Genomic DNA, 24,392 nt, shown 5'->3' with positions numbered 1-24,392 from the left:
CTCTACAAGACCTCAATAAAAAACAAAGACATACCAGACTACAATAAAACTATAACCATTCCCTACATTAAAGTGACATCAGACAAAATAAACAGAGTACTACAAAAATACAACCTCGAAGCCACCTTTAAACCTCCTGCAAAATTGAAAAGCTTACTCAACTCATCCAAAGACCCACCCATCTGCTGGCCCACCCTGGAGTATACTGTATTTACTGCACCTGCAACATACCATACATAGGAAAAACAGGACACACTATTCCGGTCAGACAAAAAGAACATAAATGACACATCAAATATAATAATTATGGTGAAGCTGGCCTTTCTGATCATGCCCTGAACACCTTAAGTAGAATTGATTGGAAAAACACTGGTTGTCTCCATCACACCAAAACATGGTATGAACACAAATTTAATGAAGCCTGTGAGATCATTATCAACCACTCCAATCTGAACAATAATGATGGTCTAAAAAATCCCATACATATGGAAGGCATATATTCATCCCACGAATCCTTCCTCTCTAAGAATAACTATAAATAGAACTGTAGAAAATTCAGGATCCTAAATCTAAAATAACAACTTTAATACTAAAAAAATAGGCCATCACTGTTAAAGAAAAAATCTGTAAGAAAGAATGTTTATTCATGTTGTAATTTATAAATAATTTTTTTAATCAAAAAATAACAATTGTAATAATAAAAATAGGACATCACTGTTACTGGAAGGAAAACTATCTGTAAGCAAGAATGTTTATTCATGTAATCATAAATTAAATCTATTTTGATGTATTTTTTTTTTTTTTTTCACAGAGTTTATGCCAGTGAGTAGCATGTGATCAAATCGTTGTTTCTCTAACTTTCGGTTTGAAATGTAACATAGCTTGTCTTTTATATTTATGTATGCTCCAGATGATGATCTTGATATGAAGATCGAAACATCGGGATAATTAAAAGAGTTATTTTAACATGGTTGTAGAATCCATAATTTCAAAAATGAATGCTGATCACCATGTAACACTAAAAGAAAGGATGTTAGTCAATTATTTATATATTAGTGTGTTTGTCTATCTGTGAAGAAAAAAAATTCATGCATTTTATAATGATACTGTTTTTTGTAATGCTTTTGCATCTGAGACTTACATGTCTTGAATCAGTTTAATGGAAAAAAATCAATTTTTGTGCCATTATAAACAGATTTTGATAATTCAGTATCAAAAAACTCTCAATAAAATAGGTCTTCACTTAATATCTACATTAGTGCTTTTCTGAATTCACAATGGCTCCAGAACATTACTGGATGAACAGGACCAGTGATGCGATGTGATATGGTAGTAACTCAGAAAACAATTGAAACAACATTTTGTTAGAATCAATATAAAAAAATAATTTGGAAATACTTCTTAACTTTCCAAGTTTTAGTTTTTCATATTCCATTGCTGGGTAAGAAATAAGCTAATTACTGCTGCCTACTGCATATCTCTTTTAGATTGCTGTGTCATGATTAATTTGTTACCTCTTGATACAACTGAGTACTCTAAAGGAGTGTTTCTTAAGCCTTGAGATTGTGAAATCCTGCATAAAAAAAATATTTTTTTACAGAATCCCTGTGAAAATTTTCATAAAAATTATCAGAAAGGAATTGACAATCAATTGTTTGCCTGGAAAATATTTTTTTCATATAAAACATGTGATTCATAATATGACAAATAATATAAGTAACATAGAAATAAGCAAATTTAATAAAAATTAGTATTTTTTCCCCGTTCACTGAAAGTTTTTTTTTTCTTCAGAACTACATCTGATATAAGCTGTATATGCTTATATGCTTTGGCAAACTCTTAGAAAGTTTTCATTGAACCTCAGAGTTCAAATGTACACAGTTTAAGAAACTGCTCTAAAGATAAAATGATGTCTATCCTGTTCTCTTATTGGTCATATTCTAGTCTAGCAAAATCAGTAATAATCAACAAATATGTGTAGAAAGGCTTAGGCGTTGTTGATGATTCATAATAATGCTTTATGATATAAACAACATCAAGAGAGGGGGAAAAAACAAGAAAATACAAAGGAGGAAAAAAAAAAAAAACACTTACTTGCCGAGCCAAGGCTGTTTGTTCAAATGACACAGCCCTTGAACCTGAGCTCAAAGACCTTCATCACACCCTTTTTTTAGCCAATGGCTACAGCCCATATGAAATAGATAAAATATTGCATGAAACTCTCATCCCATGTGTTAAGAGTACATCAGAAAAAATAGCCAAAGTTCTGTGCAAGTATGTTTTCCATGCTACTTTCAGACCTTTCATTCGGCTAGCTATCTTCATCTGTGCTCCTAAATATCAACTACATCTTGAATATCCCAATGTGTATAAAGTTCCTTGTGTCTGCAGTTGGCCTACTTTGGATAGACTGGTAGATTAGTTAACATTTGCCTTGAAGAATACAAAAATTGCATCCACAATCATCTATGTGGCAAGATGGGATTGCAGACCATGCTCTGGATACTCCTTTACTTAGGATCAGTTGGAGGAAAATATGTATATTATGCAAAAATCATTAGAGGTCTGAGAGACTAGTTTTAGAATCAGCATCAGCTATGAAACATTCTCCCAATCCCAAAAAGTAGGCCAACTACAAAAGATTTGGGAGACTGTCATTTTGTGATCCAGTAGTCTGACTTTTCTAAATTAACTTAATGGTTATCTGGGCCATAGAGGGCACCATATATGGATATTAGTCAGTTACAATTTAAATCGTTTTTCTAATTATGTAGTTTAATGTTGTGCTTGTCACAGTTATAATTAGAAAACCAGAAAAATATTAGTAAGTTCAATAATCTCCTTCCCCCCCCAATGTTGTTTATTATGAATAATCAGCAAAATGGGCATTTGTAATTACTTATCACAATTACTGGAAAATGAGCATTTTCCAGTAAATGTGATAAGTAAGGTAAACATGCAAAACTATTTATTCATTGTGTAGAATTTATGGAGATAAAAGCACACATCTTAAAGCAATTGTTTTATTTACAATAAAAAAAAAACTTGACGTTTTGATGTCTATATCAAGATCATCATCAGGAATACATATACATGGTGGCCATAATTAAAGAGGAGTTGTTCAGAGTCTTGTAACAAAATATGTATTAGAACAAAATTCAACCAAACTTGGTGTATGTACACTGGAACATGGGTTTTTATTTACAGAAGATAAAAATAGTATAAAATTCTGCTACTAGGGGACATTTGGTGTTATAAGCATGCATGGTTTAGCATTAATTAAACAATAATGGCTATAAGATACACAACAAATCAATTTTCGTGTTCGTATAACTTACAGATGTGGTTCAGTATGTCCTCCTTTCATATGTTCTAAGAACTGCATTCTGTGATTGACATTTTCTACAGCAGTTGATGGAAGTTTTTTCACTTGGCTATGCTACCAATTACATATTTCGTTTAATCCTTTATCCAAGTGTAAGCAAACAAAGTTTGCACCTGAAATATTTTCAGGACTGGGGCAACATGTGGTAAAGGTGGTATAAGTTCTGATCACTTGCCTTAGTATCCCATAATGCAAAGCATATATCCTTATGGGTATATAATGCTATGCATTATGGAAAGGATCACTAACCAGACCAGTTTCGACCTTTATTGAGGTCTCATCAGTGGGAGCTAGACCCAGAGGTGGTGATACTAAGGTGGAAGTAATGCAAACGTCATCACCAAATAACTATTGCCAAAAGGTGTCAAGCTCCCACTGACAAGACCTCAATAAAGGTCAAAACTGGTCTGGGTATGATCCTTTCCATAATGCATAGCATTATACATACCCATAAGGATATGTGCTTTGCATTATGGGATACTAAGGCAAGTGATCAGAACTTATACCACCTTTACCACAGGTTGCCCCAGTCCTGAAAATATATCAGGCCAAACTTTGTTTGCTTCCACTTAGATAAAGGATTAAGGCCATCTGAAACACGTGTATGAAGACATGTTCCTGATTTAGCAATCTTGAAAGACAGAATAATGCAGCATGTGAGGGAAATCAGTGCAGATCTGTTTTCCCAACAACCAAAAGTTATAGGGGTAGACATCAGGCAAACAAGATAGCCATGATGTGGGAAACACATGACTAATCACTCTGTGAAGTGTTTTTGTAACATTCACTGCTGACAATCCACTGTGAGGTGGTTCTCCATCTTGCATAAATATGGTAAAGTCAAGGCATCTTCACTGCTGCAGTTGTGTAACAACAAAGTTGCACATCATTTCTCGATACCTAACAGTAGAGACAGTACAAGTCTCTGGTTCTGTCAGGCAATGTTCTTTGAAAAAGTATAGACTTGATAATAAATGATGTAGGGAACCCACACACACCACACTGTGAGTTTTGGTGAGTGTAAAGGGACTGATGGAACACATGAGGATTATTTGCAGCCCAAATGTGGGAATTGTGTGAGTTAACACTGTTCAGATAAAAATGTGCCTCATCACTCCACAAGATCTTCCACGCCCATGCATCATCCACCTCCATTTGAGCTAAGAACACCAGGGCGACTGCAATCGAGTTTCTGCATCACCGTGAAGCAAAGCTTGAGGAAGATCTTGTAGCAGATAAACCTCAGCATTTGATGCGGGATTTTCCACAAAGTTGAGTATGGCATGTCCAATTGCCTTGATATTTCCCAAGCACTACTGGAACCTTGTGTGTTATTCATTCCATGTTCCACAATGCCAGTTGCAACTTCCTCAACTTGTTGATGAATAATCCATTTGCACCCTCATCATAGCCTCACTGCTAAAGATACATTATTTTCAAATTGTAAAATCGTTTTTCTAAGATTTGTTATTGTCATGGGACCTTTTCTATTATCCTTCAAATGCCAGAATTCTCAAAGCGCGGCATTAGCATTACTGTGTTGTTGATAGTAAAGCTTGACTAGCAACACCCTTTCTAGATAGGTAAGATTCATAGCACTGCAGTCTTATCAGAATAATGCTAATCGGTTTCAGTCTTCCTTATATACATCAACTTGTCAATAGAAACACTAAGATTATGCAAATATCACATGCATATAGCACCAAATGTCCCCTGGTGGTAGAATTTTGTACTATTTTTTATCTTCTGTAAATAAAAACTCCATGTTCCAGAGTGTACTTATACCAAGTTTGGTTGAATTTCATCTAATTGTTTCATCTTTTTTAATACATCTGAATGCCTCTTTAATTATGGCCGCCCTGTATATAGTCAAAACACAAGCCATGTGACAATACACAGCTAAAGCATGACTGCCTTATTAACTGTCTACACTAGCCTGACCTCTTGAGAAAGAAAGAAAGAAAGAGAGGAAGAGTTAAAAAATAAATGAATAAAAATAATAAAAAAATGCATTCATAATTTTTATATAAAATTCAAGTAGAATAAAATACATATGATAGATAAAAAATTAAAGTGGAACTACATCAATTGCACCTCTACAGTCCTGTTATCTTTAAGTTCTGGCCAGTGATCAGGGTTTCTTGTGTTAAGGTTTGCTATCATATTTTTCTGAATGCTATATGGTTTGCAAATGAGTCTTCCAGACTCTTGTTAATCCATTGTTTTTGTTGAGATTAGGTTGAAGAATTGGCATTTCACAAAGTTCCTTGAATTTTCTTTCAAACCAAGTTTTGGTGTGATGTAGGGACTTGGTGCCTTTCCAGTTAATTCTGTAACAAGTTTGAAGTTGATGGTCAAGAAAGGCCAGTTTTACCATAGTGAAGGAATTTAATATGGAATTTGTGTTTGTTTACAAATTCAGGGGCTATGTTGCAGGTCCACCAGATTTTGTAAACATCCAGTGGGCCAGCAAAGAAGGTGATCTTTGGATGAGCTAAGAGCATGCTTTTTAATTTTGTAGGAGGTTTGAATGTTGTCTTAATATTCTATTTATGCAGTGTTTTGGTTTTCTATTTATGCAGTATTTTTGATATTCCCCTAATGTACTGTACTGTAGCATTTTTGTATTTTTTTTTTTTTTTTTTTACTTTTCATAGCATTATTGTGGAGGATTTTGTGAACTATTTTTTGTTGTAGCCATTCTTTATGAAGGTTTGACTAATGATTTCATATTCATTCTTCAGCACCTGCTCATCAGAGCAAATTGTTAGGGCTCTATGTTTGAACTTAGGTGCTGATGATCCCTTAGTTTTTGTATTGGATGTTAGTATGAATTGAATCTTTGTATGTGCATTGCCCTGTGTGTAGGTTTACAGTAGATTGTGAAGGAGAGACAACTTGAGGGAAGATGTGTAACAAATGCGTCTAAAAAAAAAAAGGAAGAGAGTTATTGTTTTCAATCTTGATGATGAATTGGATATGTTTGTGTTGTTTGTTCAGGTGGCTTAGGAATGCATTTAATGTTGGTGGCTGTGGTACCAAATGGTGAATATGTCATGTCCAGTTGCCTTGATATTTCCCAAGCACTGCTGGAACCGTGTGTGTTATTCATTCCATGTTCCACAATGCCAGTTTCAACTTCTTGAGAAATAATCCATTTGCACCCTGAGCCAAGGTTTGCTGAATCTAAAGCTCATTACTCAAAATCTTCCATTTAAAAGTTAGCTATGGGGTGGGGGAGGCTACCTTCTTTTCATAAATAGAAATTATTTTGTCACATGAAATATATGCAGCTTTTTTTTTTCTTTTTTTTCCCCTCACCACAGAGGTCAAGTTAGTGTAAATGGTTATCAAATCAGTTACACTATAGCTTACTTACGCATGTTATGTAGCTTGTGTTTTGTTTATATACTATTCTGATGACCTTCATATAGAGGTTTAAATGTTGAGTGTTATTTTTCTTAATTGTTAGTAAAGTAATTGCTCTAATGTGTATTTTTGTCTCCATAAATTCTACACAATGAACTGACCATTATGTAACCATGAGAGAAAAAAAATAAAACTATTTGTGATATAAAACATGCAACAGAATTGGCATTATATAAATAAAACAATGAGTAAACATAAATTCCTCATCAGATGTTTTTACTCATTATAGATGAGCAGATGAGTTCATTTTTCAGGCCTTGATGATAGAAGATGAATTGCATAAGATTGGGAAGACAAACGTAGAAGGCAGTACATTTGATCAATGTAATGTGAGATTAATACCAACAAAAGTATACATGAGTGTCAATCGAGTAATTAATTATTACATGGAGATTCTTCATAGTTGAAGTTCACTTCCTGCCTTGAGGAAAGATCACAAGACAAGAAGTAAATGGAATTTATACACCTAAGAGATAATTAGTTGAAGCAGCATGTAATGGGGACTTAGGCTATGAGAGTGTTGGATCAAGTCATGGGATCAGAAGGTGTGTCTATAACAAAGGTTGTACATAGCCTCTGATTAGGTAAAATAATTGTGCAGTCTTGACTTAGGAGAAGATGGCAGACATGGGGAATTTTCAGTTAAGACATATATGTGAAAATACAGGACATGTTATTATGAAAAGCTTAGGAGGCAGCCAGAAGCAGTGCCATGTCATAGGAATCTGCAAGGAAGGATGTTAATAGTGTATGAGATATGGTCAAGGAGTGTCCAAAGGAAGCAGTACTACCTTACCCCAGTCCTGAAGATATTTTCAGGTGCAAACTTTGTTTGCTAACTCTTGGATAAAGGATTAAACTAAATTTATTATAGTCTAACAAGTGAACAATAAATTTTCAACATCTTTCTCTAATTCCAGAGTAATTTAATAAAAAGGTAGCACACCTTTTGGCAACTCCTATAGGTAAAGATGACCTTGCCATTGCTTCTGCCTGGTATCTCCACTATTAGGCCTGGCTCCCACTGAAGAGACCTCAGTAAAGGTTGAAACTAGTCTAGGTAGTGGCCCTTCCTTAATGCATAACATTATACATATCTGCAAGGAGATGTGTCTTGCATTATGAGACATACTGAGATAGGAGCGATGTTAGCTTGGTCCACCTTTGCTACGAGTTGCCCAATGTCGTACTACCTTACCCCAGTCCTGAAGATATTTTCAGGCGCAAACTTTGTTTGCTCACACTTGAATAAAGGATTAAACTAAATTTATTATAATATCAGACTGTATACCCAAGGTGAGGATAAATCAGGTAGGAGTTGTATCTGTACTAGCATTAAGCAGAAGCTGAAGAAAAAAAAAAGTCATGATCTCATGAGCAGTACATAATTCAAGCAAGAAAAGTGTCCAGCATGATAAAGAAGGTTAAATTATATTATGAGAGTTAAAAGTTTATTTTTCACTTGGTTAGACTATAATAAATTTAGTTTAATCCTTTATCCAAGTGTGAGCAAACAAAGTTTGCACCTGAAAGTATCTTCAGGACTGGGGTAAGGTGGTACAATACCGGGCAACTCATTGCAAAGGTGGAGCAAGCTAACATCACTCCTATCTCAGTATCTCCCATAATGCAAAACACATCCTTGTGGATATGTATAATGTTATGCATTAAGGGAAGGGCCACTACATAGACTAGTTTCGACCTTTATTGATGTCTCTTCAGTGGGAGCCAGGCCCAAGTGGAGATACCAGGCAGAAGCATTAGCAAGGTCATCTCTACCTATAGGAGTTGCCAAACGGTGTGCCACCTTTTTATTAAATTACTCTGGATTTAGAGAAAGATGTTGAAAGTTTATTTTTCACTTGGTTAGACTGTAATAAATTTAGTTTAATCCTTTATCCAAGTGTGAGCAAACAAAGTTTGCACCTCCTATTGGTAGAGATGACCTTGCTAATGCTTCTGCCTGGTATCCCCACTTGGGCCTGGCTCCCACTGAAGAGACCTCAATAAAGGTCGAAACTAGTCTGGGTAGTGGCCCTTCCCTTAATGCATAACATTATACATATCCACAAGGAGATGTGTTTTGCATTATGGGAGATACTGAGATAGGAGTGAAGTTAGCTTGCTCCACCTTTGCAACGAGTTGTCCGGTGTTGTAGCACCTTACCTCAGTTCTGAAGATACTTTCAGGCACAAATTTGTTAGCTCACACTTGGATAAAGGATTAAACGAAATTTATTATAGTCTAACCAAGTGAAAAATAAACTTTCAACATCTTTCTCTAAATCCAGAGTAATTTAATAAAAAGGTGGCACACTGTTTGGCAACTCCTATAGGTAGAGATGACCTTGTTAATGCTTCTGCCTGGTATCTCCACTTGGGCCTGGCTCCCGCTGAAGAGACCTCAATAAAGATTGAAACTAGAATGGGTAGTGGCCTTTCCCTTAATGCATAACATTATACATATCCGCAAGGAGATGTGTTTTGCATTATGGGAGATACTTAGATAGGAGTGATGTTAGCTTGCTCCACCTTTGCAACGAGTTGCCCCGGTGTTGTACCGCCTTACCCGAAGATACTTTCAGGCACAAACTTTGTTTGCTCACACTTGGATAAAGGATTAAACTAAATTTATTATATATTATGAGAGTTAATTAGGCTTACTGACTAAAGGAAATCCCAGTGAGTTCTTTTGCTATGTGGTAAGTAAAAAATGAAGAATGACTGTGGATGGATAATTTTAATAACTGCTGATTGTAGAGAGGTGACAGAAAGAAATGAAATGATTGAGTTACTAAGTGACCAATTTGCAAGCGTCTATCATCCAGATGTGAAGATATTGCAGTGACAGAATCTGATGTGGTAATGAGGCTGATGAATTGGAAGTACTCAGGATATTTCAGGATGCAAATGGGGTCATAGGATAAGGTATATCAGTCTGCAGCTGATAAAGGGGACTCTTGGAAGTTGGAAGTGTTATAGATTATATTACAGATCAGTTATCTATAATTATAATTACTGACCTATAATAGTGAAGTATAGATCAGTATCTTGGGAGTTATAGCAAATGTATTAATGAAGCAGTTCTGTGACAAAATTCAAGAATGGGTGGATTGTTATCCATAACTAATTATTCTTATAATTATTTATTCATATTTAGCATTACTAGATGCTTTGTGGTCTCTTGTATCTCATAGGATTTTGGAAGTAAAGTCTTCTGCTAGAAGTGGCAGGATTGCAGATTCTCTTTCCACACAGAGTTAGTAGAGCATTCACCAACATCCATGCCTATGGTGAGATTTAGCAGCCTGTTGGCTGGAGAAGAGGTCTGCAGACAAACTTTCTTTGTTTGTTTCATTGTTAAAATTAGAATAAAATGCATATGTGGATATCATTGATATGATTTTAATATGTTGGTCTGAACAATATTCTGGTGCAAGCAGAATGCAGAAATAGTGCTTATAGTTTTGCTATCAGCAAGACTATTAAGCTTAATTAACCACACATTATAAAAACTAAAATACTTGTAGATGTTTTTCTGTTGGCTAGAAAAGTGTTGAAAGTTTTTCCACTTGGTTATACTGTAAATTAAAGATGCCAAGAAATTATATTCTTGGTTGAATCCTCTATCCAAGTGTAAGCAAGCAAAGTTTTCACATGAAGTAGCTTCATGACTGGGCAACTCGTATATAGAGGCTAATAACTTTGCATTGCTTGCCTTAGTATCCTGTAATGCAAAGCACAAACACTTGGATAAAGGATTAAACCAAGAATATAATTTCTTGCCATCTTTAATTTATATATAACCAAGTGGAAAAACTTTCAACATCTATCTCTAATCCATAGTATTTTAGTAATAAGGTGTGATTCCTTTTGGCTACTTATATATGGAAATATAACTTCTGCATTACTTCCCTGATATCACTTCTGGGTCTGGCTCCCTCTGATGAGACATCAATAAAAGTTGCACAACATTATACATGTCTGTAAGAATATATGCTTTGCATTGTGGGATACTAAGGCATGTGATGTTGTTGTGCTGTGTTTATTGCTATTATATCGATGCTCTATATTCAATTATATCCTTTCTTACTTCAATCTCTTCTATCATTATCCTATCGGCAGTGCCATTTGTTGCGTACCCTTTTCTTGTTTATTATTACCTTTTACTATCTATATATATATTTGTATGTTCCACTACTCACTCATACACAGTTATTTCCCTTCTATCCTTTTGTAATAAGTTTCCAATAAGTCTAGCAAATCAGCTATTACCCTTCTATCCTTAAACAAACTAAAATTTAGGCCATAATAAATTTAGTTTAATCCTCTATCCCAGTGAGAGCAAACAAAGTTTGCACCTGAAAATATCTTCAGGACTGAATATAGTGTTGTACTATCTTACCTGGGTAAGTAGTGCAACTCGTACCAAAGGTGGAGCAAGCTACTAACACTCCTATCCCAGTATCTCCCATAATGCAAAACACATCTCCTTGTGGATATGTATATACTGTTATGCATTAAGGGATTGGCCACTACCCAGACTAGTTTCAACCTTTATTGAGGTCTCTTCAGTGGGAGCCAGGCCCAGAGTTGGTGATACCAGGCAGAAGCAGTAGCAAGGTCATCTTTACCTATAGGAGAAAAAAGGTGGCAAATCTTTTTGCAACTCGTATAGGTAAAGATGACCTTGCTACTGCTTTTGCCTGGTATCACCAACTCTGGGCCTGGCTCCCACTGAAGAGACCTCAATAAAGGTTGAAACTCGACTGGGTAGTGGCCAATCCCTTAATGCATAACAGTATATACATATCCACAAGGAGATGTGTTTTGCATTATGGAAGATACTGGGATAGGAGTGTTGGTAGCTTGTTCCACCTTTGCTACAAGTTGCCTGGTGTTGTACTACTTACCCAGGTAAGATAGTACAGCACTATATTCAGTCCTGAAGATATTTTCAGGCACAAATTTGTTTGCTCTCACTGGGATAAAGGATTAAACTAAATTTATTATAGTCTAACCTAGTGAAAAATAAACTTTCAATAAAATTTAGGCCACTCTTAAGTTTAGTCACGTGTAATTCTTTCACTCAGAAGGGCTTTGTCTAAGTATGGGACAATGCCTTAAAATTTACCCTCTGAGACAGTCTGCCTGCTAAATATTGACGAATTTATAATTTGCTGTGCCAGCCAATATATAGGATAGATGAGACTTATCCAAGGTGGCTCTCTCAGAGTAATACACAGTAATAAACTTTCTAACACTAATTCAACTAATTTCAATTCGCTTTGTCTTTGCATGCAGTCATGGTCTAAAAAATCAACTTATATTCATATATCTCTCCCGCTAGTTCGATAATAATTTTATGAGTGGCTATTTGAATTCATAAGACAGGCTAGATTCAGGCGAATGCTATAAAACATATTTATTTAGGTTTAAAAGATACACATGAGAAAATTAAAGTACATAGTTAACATAATCACTTTCCTAGTAAAATTCTGATATCATCACACTAACCCAAGAATACATGCATAATAACTAGATCTCAGAGTTTTTCTATAAAATACAAACTTCTGGCTTAATTTTACATTATTTTCAATCACTCTCTGATCACTACTCATATCTCACAATATGTCTCAGCTATCTCAAACACGGATCCCTTCTGGAAGACATTCTTCAAAACAGGGACAGGTCACTGCTAAATTGGGATAATCTCTAAAGTTCTGTACAGCATGTCCATACACAAATTAGCCTATAGAGTTCGCACAAATCTTTAATAGGAATTCAGATACTTTAACATTTTTATGTTACCGTCCCATGGGATGACTTTCTGTTCTATCATCAGCCTTGTCTGGACATCAAGGCACCTTTGTTCTGCGATTCTCTGGGTCACTTACGATAACAACACGGCCTGGTTCCCCGAGTCGATAAGGCGATGTGCCGCTCTGGACTTTCTCTGGTACCGCAGGCACACACACCTGGATTACCGGTCACTCGATATGGCATAGTTACTCTGTTATGAAGAGATAGCTAACCTTTCCTCGCAAACATCGATAGGCCTCACACGACTTCTACGACCGACTCGGAATCTTCACATTGGCGGAGAGCGCTGGCTAACGTCCACGAGCACAGGAAACAGGAACCAAAAAGCCTCGTGGGGGGAGCTTGACCCTTATATTCTCCCCCCCCCTTTTTTTTTTTTTTCTCAGAGATCTTGTGCTTAGCTATGAGTAAGTTTACCGCACGGCACTCATCCATGTGCACATGGCGTTCTTCCAAGAATGCGCTCTCGCTTCCCTTTCCTTATAATTTCTCTTTCCCTTAGGCCATATGCTATTCCAGATGGCTAAAGTGTGACCCTTGGACTTTGGCTTACATTCAACTTGCATTCATACAATACATAAAATGGTATACTCTAATTAAATTATAATCTTATATAAATTTCTCTATTTGACTCTGTACAAACAGGTTAAATCTCACATTTCTTATGCTAATATTTCTTCAGTTTTGCCTTAAAGTTATAATGTACAATTTTATTTCCTTGCCAAAGCACAACATTCTCTGCCCACAATCAAAGTTAGTTGTTCCTGAATAGAATTAATCTTTTGTCCCAATTTTTGATTATTCAGGACACAACAATATAAAGTTATTAGCCCCCTATATATGAGTTGCCCAGTTACTTCACACATGAACTTTGTTTGCTTACACTTGGATAAAGGATTAAATGAAGAATATAATTTCTTAGCATCTTTAATTTATATTGGCAAGGTGGTCATAGATGAATCAATATTAGTTGTGCAACATGGCATGGGATGAAGGAAAAGAAGCACCAAAAGAATTGACAATATCAACCCTAATTTCCCATTCATGTGCTGTCTTCCTATATAGGAGGTTGACTACCATGATGTGACTCATGGTTAACTATAGGCATAATGACATGTGGTGAGAACTCTTCCACATATTGTCATAAATATTCGTGACTGTAATCCGTGTGTGTTCATGGGGCTGGTTTGCCTGTTCTGAGGGACAAAAATCTTGAGTTTCTGGGTGAAAAAACCCTCTACCTTCGTATGAGACCGGCTAACTTACCTTCAGTCAAAAGAGACCAGATAAAGGTTCCTCACGTCACAGATGGGAATCGAACCCAGGTCTTTCTGACCAAAGGGCTTCGTCTATACCGACTGAGCTACAGAGGCCCCCATCAATCCTAATATCCATTCACAAAAAAAAGGAAGCAAAATGGACTACAAAAACTACAGAACAATTGCTCTAATGAGTCATGTGGGGAAAGTACTTACAATGATATTAATGGAAAGAATAGGGAAGCTAATGAAAAAAAATCTGGAAGATGAGCAGGCAGGATTTAGAAGAGACGGGAGTACTGTGCACCAAATATTAATGTTAAGATTAATTGCAGAGAAAGCTCTTTTAAAAATAAAAATATTTTATACCTTTTTTTTGAGATTCAGAAAGCATTTGGCAGTATAGATCAGAAAGTGGTATGGGTTGCACATGAATCTTATGGAGTGGACAAGAACTTGGTATGTCTATTGCAGAGCATCAATGACAATGCAGAGGCTGTGGAAATAGAGAGATGGTTTTGGACAACAAGATTCATGAGACAACGAAACTCAATATCTTTAAGTATCTTTATCATGCTTTTGGAGAGAACAATGTATGTCATAAAGGATAATATAAGGGAAATTTCATTTCAAGGTACAAAAATAATTTATGAATTGCAGATGACAGTCATTATTGAAAAAGATAAAGAGGAACTAGAAAGAACAGTGCTGAAGTTGAGTGAAGAAGAAAATAGGTATGATTTGATAGTGAAACATTGATAAATAAAAAAAAAAAAAGTGATGTTTGTAAAGATGACTAAAATGCAAATGAAAGTCAATGGACAAGAGCTTGAAGAGATCAGGAACTTTGCATACTTAGGGAGCAACATGATCGCAATTTACACTATAAAAATGAAATAAGATCTGGATAACAAAAGCAAAAGTAAATCAGTAAGCCTTCCTATAAAGCCAAGACCGCTGAAAACACATATATCCACAAGTGCTCTATGGTTGTGAGACATTGCTAATGGCCAACGACTGTGAGACGAATATTGGTTTTCAAAAGAACATGCTATAGAAACATTTTGTGAATTAGATGGGTGCAAAAGGTAACAAATGAAGAACTATATAGTAAAATAAACTGCAAAGAAAATATTACAGAAAATGATTCAAAGGAAATGAAAGCTCTTTTGACATATCTGCAGAATGGATAATAGTAGAAAGATTTATGCTATAAAAAAAGAGGTAAGATCTAGATAACAGCAAAAGTAAATTGATGCTTGGTACAATGGATGGTATAAATAGAAGACAGTCAAGGCAAGATTGGATAGATGATGGAAAAGAGTGGTGTGGAAAAAAAAAGAAATTGCAGGATTTGAGTTGCCTGGCAATGGACAGAGAGAGAGAGAGGGCAAAAAAAATGGTGAAACAGGCATCATACAGCAAACAGGCATTTGGCCATGGATATCATGATGATAATATAAATCAGGCATCAAGTAAAAAGGAAGCTTTCCTTTAACTGTACTGCTCACAGATGTACTGTGGCTGTTATGCTCTCTCTCTCTCTCTCTCTCTCTTGTGGTCATAGTCACAATGATTGTAAATACAGAGTATGTTATATACTGTGATATGAGTAGAACAGCTGATGGACACAAATAGAATATATGTAAAGACAAGTGAAAGAAGAACAGATACATGAGAGGAAGAGTTGTTGATGATTCCCAAGGGGGGGAAAAACTAACACTAGGGATGAATAATGGTTATCTGCAGTTTTGCTATTAAGTTCTTATTAAAATATTGTGTTACTTTTAGTGGTGAATTTATTATGAACTGTCGTGACTGGAGATTAAAAGCATACCATACAGTCTGCTTTTGGACTAACTGTTAAGAAGAAAATTAATTTTCCAAGTAGTTGCATTCTTGTTGGTCATTAGACAAGTAAAGCTTACGAGTAAATCATTAATACAGTTGGTTCCTGCTTTAGTCTCAGAATACATCTACAGTAAAATTACAGATATGCCTTTTAGGTGTTACTGTGTGAAAAAAACATTTGCTGCTGCTGCTTAAGAATTGCATTGAATAATGTGCACATGTTAAAGTGTTTAAGGATCATATTAGCCACTGTTACTAAACTATTAATATTTTGTGCATGTTTGATTCATGAAATTTGTTAACTTTGTCTCTACCGATAAAAATTAGAGGAAATTTGTAATTTCAAAGCATGTTTGCTACCTGAAGAAATAAAAATGGTCCTTTTCAGGTTAATTTAATGTTTTTTTTTATATTGTACTCTCTCTCTCTCACATACACATACTAATAATAAAATGCTAAAAGTTTTGAGTACATGTCTTAGTGAATTACCAAATACACTATCCTGGGAAAAGAGCTTGTCAACTTAAATAAGTAATTCTCGTAAAAAGGCTTATACGCTGGTTATACATAATTATTAATTGACTTAAGGAATTCACAACGTACAATAGAATATAATTAAATTAAACTTTAATATATATTTCTTTAATATATATTTCCAATATTTCGGCATGTCGCTTTGCCATTTTCAAATGAACTTACAATAAAGACACGTGCAAGCAGGCACTACTTACAGTAAATGAGGATGAAGCAGGAAGCTATCGTTTCTCCTAAAAGTCCTGATGGTGCCCCCTAGCGGGCTATGTAGGTATTCTTGGCCGTTGGGCTGAAGGTCTCATGATGTATGTCTCCCAAATTTGGGGCAGTCTCATGCAACCAAATTTGTTGAGGTTTGGCCTGTTTCTTAGGGCTGAGGCTGATTCCATGAAACGTCTTTCAAACTTGAACTTACTACAGTGTATTATTGTGGCTTTCTTCCACCGTATTCTGTGGCATGTATCCAGAGCATGGTCTGCAAGACTAGAGTGGCTATACTGGTGAAATCGTATGTAGTCCTTGTGTTCTGAAATTCTGATATTCGTTGTCCTGCCTGTTTGGCCAAAGTAGGACAGCTTACAGCTGCAAGGGACCTGGTATACACCAGGTAGGTCTAGGGGAAGCGGTTGGTTTTTAGTGGAGCGGATAAGGGATGCCAATTTTCTATATGGTCTGTAACAAGAGGTCAAGTCATGTTTTCTTAAGATTTTGGTAATTTTTTCCGCGGTGCCTCAGATGTAGGGGATAGTGATGGATTTAGAGTAATCCTTGTGGTGAAGTGGGGGGGGGTTGTGGTTTACTGGTTTCAATATTTTTTGGGTGGGGGAGGGCGGTAGCCATTGACTGAGAAAGTGTTGAGGATGTGATTTAGTTCAGTGGTTAGGGCATTGTCATTTGAACAGATTAGTTTCGCCCTGTTGTATAGTGTCTTAATAACTCCATATTATTGTGAGGGTGGGTGGTGGGATTGTTGGTGAATGTATCTGCCTGTATGGGTGGGTTTTTTGTAAACAAAGAAAACCAAGGTTCCATCAGGCTGGCGGGTGACTAGTGTGTCTAGGAAAGGGAAGCTGTTGTTTTTCCTCTTTTTCCAGGGTGAACTTGATTCTGGGGGTGTTGGTTGTTTAAGTGTGTTGAGAAGGAGAGGAGTGTGTCAGAGCCATGTGGCCAAATAGCGAACACATCATCAACGTAGCAACGTGACATTGCCCAAATATTGGAAATATATATTAAAGTTTAATTTAATTATATTCTATTGTACGTTGTGAATTCCTTAAGTCAATTAATAATTCTCCCTTCCTTAATTAAGAAGGGGAGAATGGGGAAATGTTTACATTTAATGGCATAGTCCACAACAAGATAATAAAGGAATCGACAAAATCTGAGGGGGTGCAACATGGCTCTATGAAGGGTAAGTCATGCCTTAGTAATTGGTTGAGTTGGATAAAGAGAATATTTTGATGGCATTATGATAAGTTGCTTAGTGTTAATATTTGCTATAATCTGGGAAAAAAAACAGATTTTCTGAGGAACACATATTCATCTTTTATTAGAGTTTTTGATTAAGGTCTGTTGACCTGTCATATTTTAATTATAGTTCTGAAAAGCCTGAGTTTAATTCCCATTGTAATAGCTGAGGAACATTATAAAGGATTTTCAAGAGATGGTGTATTAGCACTTTTTATAATGTAGGTGGCAACCCCCCCCCCCCCTTAAAAAAATCAGAAGTTTTTCATCCTTCAAAACATGTTGACTGCTTATAGTGTTAGTTGCTTTGCTATACTCTGGGAAAAAAAAAAATCACATTGCAATTTAATAAAATGATTGTACTCAGATGAACCTAGAATATCTGCAGTAAGTCGTATTGAACAGTATCTGAGGAGTGTTCCATCAAGCATAGATCCAAATCATAATTTTTTATTTTAAATTTCAACTTGTAATTTTGAGTTAAAAATTATTTGATTAAATTTTATTAATATGTTAAACATTCATGAAAATTCTTTTATTAATATACAAAAATATTTATTAGATATCATTTAAATTTTTTTCTTCAGTCTCAGCTCTTCCAAGTATTTCATTCTATCCTAGTAAACACAGGAAGCCGAGATGCAGCACTAAGTTTTATTACTACTGTACTGAGTGCTAATGAAAAGCGTTCCCAGCTTCAGGTGAGCTAAATTAACAGATTAGCAATATTTACATGAAAATGCTACTGAAAGTTTATAGACTGGTTTTTAAACTACACAAATTAATCATCATTCATGGTGACATATCACTTTCAAAATTCTTCACTGAATTTTTCACAGTTTTTTCACATATTTATATTACCATATTATTTCGCATATTTCCACTATAAGTTATCAAAAACCTTTAGATCTCCTGTCAAAATGAAATTAGTAACAAGTGCCTTAGGTTCTTCCTTTGATGAAAATTATTGCTCATTAAAATGACACTTTGTTTTTGGGAAGAAATAAGTTGGATGAGAAAATGTGATATATGGAAGATATTGAAAACATATAATGTCATGTATACACCATGTCATTACTTCAGCATCAGTACCTGTAATGACACAGGTATCAATGCTAGAGTCTCTGTTTTGCTATAATAAACATTCTGTTGATGACTAGTTGTGGCATCTCTCAACTATTAGATGAAATGCTTATACGTTCCAAAACATGTTTGTTAAATACCTCAATCATATCCTCATCCCATATTCATAAGGCTTTGCAACCTGCATTCTCTCAGTCTGTGACAGCATCTCATTTCCAAAGATCAGCTACCGTCTTGGTCCTCATCAACATGAAAATCAAGTGACCAAATCTGTGCACAGTAAACCATATGAGGCTTGATCAAGGCTATGAAAATCATTACCTGTTTATTTCTGCATGTTAAGGTTCTCTGCATCATTACCATAATCTGATGTGATGACTCCACAACTTATGCAATGTGACCCATGAACTTCAGATCCTTGTCCACCAACACTCAAATCTCATCTCTTCAGCCTCCTTCAAAATTTTCTCATAAAATGTATACTTTGCATCCAATTGTTGCCTACCAAATTTGAGAACCTTACACTTGGCAACATTGAATTATCAATAATTCCACTCACCTGCCCATTCAAACACATGTTCAAGCACTCCTGTAAGATTACAGGAATTCTGCTTGATTCCTCATTTTTCTCAGGTTTTGCATCATCAGCAAGCTGTTGTATATTCCCATATACAACTGCTTGCTGATAAACCAGTTAAACCCATCCTAATATCATTAATATATAAGATAAATAGCAGTGACCCTAAAACAGATCCCTGTGGCACACTACTAGTGACTATCCACTTTCAGGATACCACACTCCTGTGCACAATTTACTGATACCTATCTGACAGCCAGTCACCTATTTAATCAATTAGTATCCAACCCCATCTGTTCCAGTGTAGTTACCAACTTGTCATGTGGCAGTCTATCAAAAGCCTTTGCAAAATCTAAGTATACCACTTTATATGCATCTCCCCTTGTGCAAAGCGTTCATTTCCTTGTTATAGTACTTAAGTAAATTGGTAAAACATGATCGCTCTCTTTAACAAGCCCCATGCTCACAATCACAGAGAATACTGCAATTATCAATCCATTTCTGTAAGTTTTCTCTCACCAATCTCTCCAACACTTTTAACTACATCTCCAGATATACAGGCCTGTTATTTGTTAGCCTTAGACTTTGTGAAGTGGAAGAAAGGTAAAATCTTAAGGGAATGTTTCCCTGTGACATTCTCTTAAGATGCACAGTGATATATTATGTCACTGGTTCATCTTAAGGGATATGATATAACACGGTGACATATAATCGAGTCGTATTGCTTTGTTGACGTCAAGCTTAATTAACTCCGCATGTATACCTCTTATTGACTCAACAGCAAGCCATCTTTTCCCACTCCTTTTACACTATCTTCTCATGATTTCACATTAATGAGGATGAAAGATCCTGATGAATTCTCCCTGAATACCTCTACCTTGTCATCTGCTACAGCTACCAATCCACAGCTTTTATCCATTAACATCATCTTACTGTATCATTCTTGTACTGCAACCCACTAAGGAAAGCAACCCACTGTCCTTAATGGGTTGCTTTCCTGGCCTGCTCTTTATACTTTTCTTGTGTAACTAATTATTACCATTATTTATCTTGTGCAGTTCCACAGGGTCTTCTGCTTCCAAATCTCATGTTTATTCCTTCATTCATCTATTTGACATGTACCTTTATTCATCCTTTTGACGTTCAGAATATATTCATACATTGATGCTGTTAAATATCTCTTTGTCAGCGCCCAAGCAGCATCTATCTCCTTCTGGTTTTACTCCTCATTCCATGCTATAGTTTTAAACTATCTCCTAAGCTTTTCATAATCACTAGTTTGTAAAAAAAAAAATTAAAGACAGAAACTTAAACTTATACGAAGCAAATTTATTAGCTGTAAAATTTTTGCACAAGTATCAAAGGCATCTACAGTACAATAACAACAATGGAACATAAAATATAATAAAATTATCAGTTTTAAAAAGCACCACTACAGCATAAGTAAGAAAGACAGAGTCTATTTATTTTTTTTTTAAATTGGGAATTTACGAATAAAAAATAAATTAATACAATAAGATATTAATCAAGAATTTACATGACAAAATCTTATTGTATTCATTTATTTTTATTTTATTATATATATATTTTTTTAATTTTATTATAATTTTTTTTTATTTTTTAAAATTGGGAATTTACTGACCCCTGTTGCAGTTGATTCTTTTATTGTATTATTTTGTGTTCCATTATTGTTATTGCTCTGAAGATGCCTTTAATACTTATAATTCTAGTGCAAAGGCTTAGACATTGGTTATGCATTATTACTAAATAGTTTAGGGAAATAATAATGTAGACTAGGATATACATTAAAATAACTTTTTAATACAAATCCATTATTTCGGCAACGTCACGTTGCCATTTTCAACAGGAACTTGTGAGCAAGACACGTGCACACAGGCACAGCAAACAGTAAATGAGGACGAAGCAGGAAGCTATTCTTTCTCCTAAAATCCTACTGGTTTCCCCCTAGCGGGCAATATTGGTATTCTTGGGTGATTGGGCTGAGGTCTTCTGATGTAGGTTTCCCAAATTTGAGGCAGTCTCATGCAGCCAAATTTGCTGAGCTTTGCATTGTTTCTTAGGGCTGAGGCTGATTCCATGAAAAGCCTTTCGTACTTGTATTTACTACGGTGAATGATCATGGCTTTCTTCCACTGTATTCTATGGCGGGTATCCAGAGCATGGTCTGCAAGACCAGAGTGGCTGTATTGGTGGAACCGGATGTAGTCCTTGTGTTCTGTAATTCTGATATTGGCTGTCCTGCCTGTTTGGCCAAAGTAGGACAGCTTACAGCTGCAAGGGACCTGGTATACACCAGGTAGGTCTAAGGGGGGGGGGGTTTGGTCTTTAGTGGAGCGGATAAGGGATGCCAATTTCTTATATGATTTGACAAGAAGTTAAGCCGTGTTTTTTTAGGATTTTTGTAATTTTTTCCGAGGTGCCTCTGATATAGGGTATGGTGATGGATTTAGAGTAATCCTTGTTGTGAGGAGGGGGTTGTGGTTTATTGGTTTCAATATTTTTTGGATTGTTTTGGGATGGTAGCTATTGGCTGAGAAAGTGTTGAGAATGTGGTTTAGTTCTGTGGTTAGGGCATTGTCATTTGAACAAATAAGTTTAGCCCTGTTGTGTAGTGTCTTAATGCCACCATATTGTAGTGAGGAAGGGTGGTGGGATTGTTGGTGAATGTATCTGCCTATATGGTTGGGTTTTCTATAGACTGAGAAAACCAAGGTTCCATCAGGCTGGTGGGTGACTAGTGCGTCTAAGAAAGGAAGGCAGTTGTTTTTTTTCGTCTTCCAAGGTGAATTTGATTCTGGGGTTTTGGTTGTTTAAGTGTGTTAGGAAGGAGAGGAGTGCATGGGAGCCCTGTTGTGTAGTGTCTTAATGACACCATATTGTTGTGAGGAAGGGTGGTGGGATTGTTGGTGAATGTAACTGCCTGTATGAGTGGGTTTTCTATAGATTGAGAAAACCAAGGTTCCATCAGGCTGGCGGGTGACTAGTGTGTCTAAGAAAGGAAGGCAGTTGTTTTTTTCTTCTTCCAAGGTGAATTTGATTCTGGGATTTTGGTTGTTTAAGAGTGTTAGGAAGGAGAGGAGTGCATCGGAGCCCTGTGGCCAAATAGCGAACACATCATCTACATATCGAAGCCAAATGGTTGGTTTTTGTGGGGCAGAGTTTAAGGCTTTCTCTTCAAAAGTGTCCATATAAAAGTTGGCCAAGGGTGGGGAGAGTGGAGAACCCATGGCTGGCCCCTCTATTTGTTTGTAGAATTTTCCTTGCCAAACAAAATAGCCTGAGTTCATTGTGAACTGAAATAGGGCTGTGATATCGGGAGGAAATTTAGCTTGAATTAGCTCTAAGGATTCTTTGAGTGGGACATTTGTGAATAAGGAGGAGACATCAAAGCTGACCATTATGTCAATGTGTTTGAGTGTAAGGTTTTCTATGCTGGCTTTGAAGTGGGCTGAGTTTTTTATGTATGAAGGTGTGTTGCCAGTATAGTGTGAGAGCTTTGGCCAAATGTTTAGCTAGTTTGTATGTGGTGGAATCAATGCCATCCACTATGGGACGTAATGGCACATTTTCCTTATGTATTTTTGGGAGTCCATAAATACGGGGGGGGGGGGGTATGGAGTTAAATGGTTTTAATTTGTTAGTGACTTCCACAGGCCAAGAAGTGACCTTCTTAAGGAGCCTGTGGAGTTTTCTAATTTGTGAGTTGGTGGGATTGTACTCTATAGGGAGTAAGTAGCCCGATCTAACAATAGAGCTTTCAGCTTACCTGTATAATCCTTTTGGTATAATCCTTTAATACTTATGCAAAAATTTTACAGCTAATAAATTTACTTTATGTAAGTTTTAAGTTTCCATCTTCAATTTTTTACAAACATGTGAGCTTAGTACGTATATATATTGAAGCAATAATCTTGTAATGTACAAGATTATTGTTTCACTATATGAACATATGACTTATTCATAAAATATACTTTAAATTTCATATATTTTATGAATAAAGCCAACACATATTGTGCCCACAGTCTGTGCTTGTGATTAGTACATATAGAAGGTATTCAAAGACATTTGTACTCATTATAGCAAATTTTCTCAACATTTTCCATACTTCTGATAATGTATTATTTTGCTATTATTTGATATCCTGGAATTATTACTTTTTTCAAATAATCACTTCATTCTGTTTTTTTTTTTTTTTTCTCTCCTCTTTTATCAGACAGATGAAAGATTTGTAGCAGGTGATGGTTTCATGCTCAATCTGCTCTCAGTATTACAACAGCTTTCTGTAAAAATAAAACTTGATAAGGTAAATAATTTTCATTAATATTTACTGATTATTCAAGAAAAATATACAGATGTTAATTTTTGAATTTAGTGGAATTGTGTATAAGATTTGTCATAAACTTGTACTTTATAGAATTCAGCAGTAATCAATTCTGTATATATATATATATATATATATATATATATTTGTTTTAAATTATCAACATTTATAACAATGCAAGGGAAATATATCCATTATCAAAAATTATGGAGAGAACTACTGTGTTAGAGCAAAACTTTAGTTTAATATAAACTAAAATGAACACTCGATGTTTCAACCTACATATCAAGGTCATCATCTGGAGCATACACGTATATACAAGAACAAGCTGCACTACAATCTACATGGTTTGCTAAAGTTACTGACCAAGAGTTACAACAATTATTAGCCTGACCTATGGTGAGGAAAAAAAAAAAACCTTTACGACATCAAAGCTAGAAACCTATTATTATTATCTATTAGGTTACAAAATTAAATTGGACTGGAGAGCAACATATATGTATAATCACATAGTTTTATATATATAAAACTATGTGATTATACATATAAATTTCAACCAATTGGTATGGAATTTTCAGCTTTTAAGCTGAAAATTGCTTAAAGTCCTAAAGTATGTTGGAAACTAAGTAGGCTGAATATGTG

At 35.5% G+C, this 24,392-nt stretch overlaps 1 protein-coding gene across 1 annotated transcript in view; it reads left to right on the top strand.

The window, feature by feature from the left end:
• Ube4B (Ubiquitination factor E4B) overlaps nucleotides 1–24,392 on the top strand; it is a 418,857-nt gene that overhangs the window by 251,583 nt on the left and 142,882 nt on the right. The window contains exons 13-14 of the mRNA XM_090393738.1: nucleotides 18,336–18,449; nucleotides 23,643–23,732. Of these exons, the coding sequence (XP_090249864.1) occupies nucleotides 18,336–18,449; nucleotides 23,643–23,732 (204 nt within the window). The remainder of the gene's footprint in view (nucleotides 1–18,335; nucleotides 18,450–23,642; nucleotides 23,733–24,392) is intronic.

Source organism: Typopeltis vanoorti, chromosome 1 (genome assembly GCF_054136105.1).
Source record: "Typopeltis vanoorti isolate ZY-2024b chromosome 1, IOZ_Tvanoo_1.0, whole genome shotgun sequence".
In the NCBI taxonomy this organism is placed as follows: domain Eukaryota; kingdom Metazoa; phylum Arthropoda; class Arachnida; order Uropygi; family Thelyphonidae; genus Typopeltis; species Typopeltis vanoorti.
The sequence above is the reverse complement of the archived record's forward strand: the minus strand, read 5'-3'. Positions and strand labels throughout refer to the sequence as shown.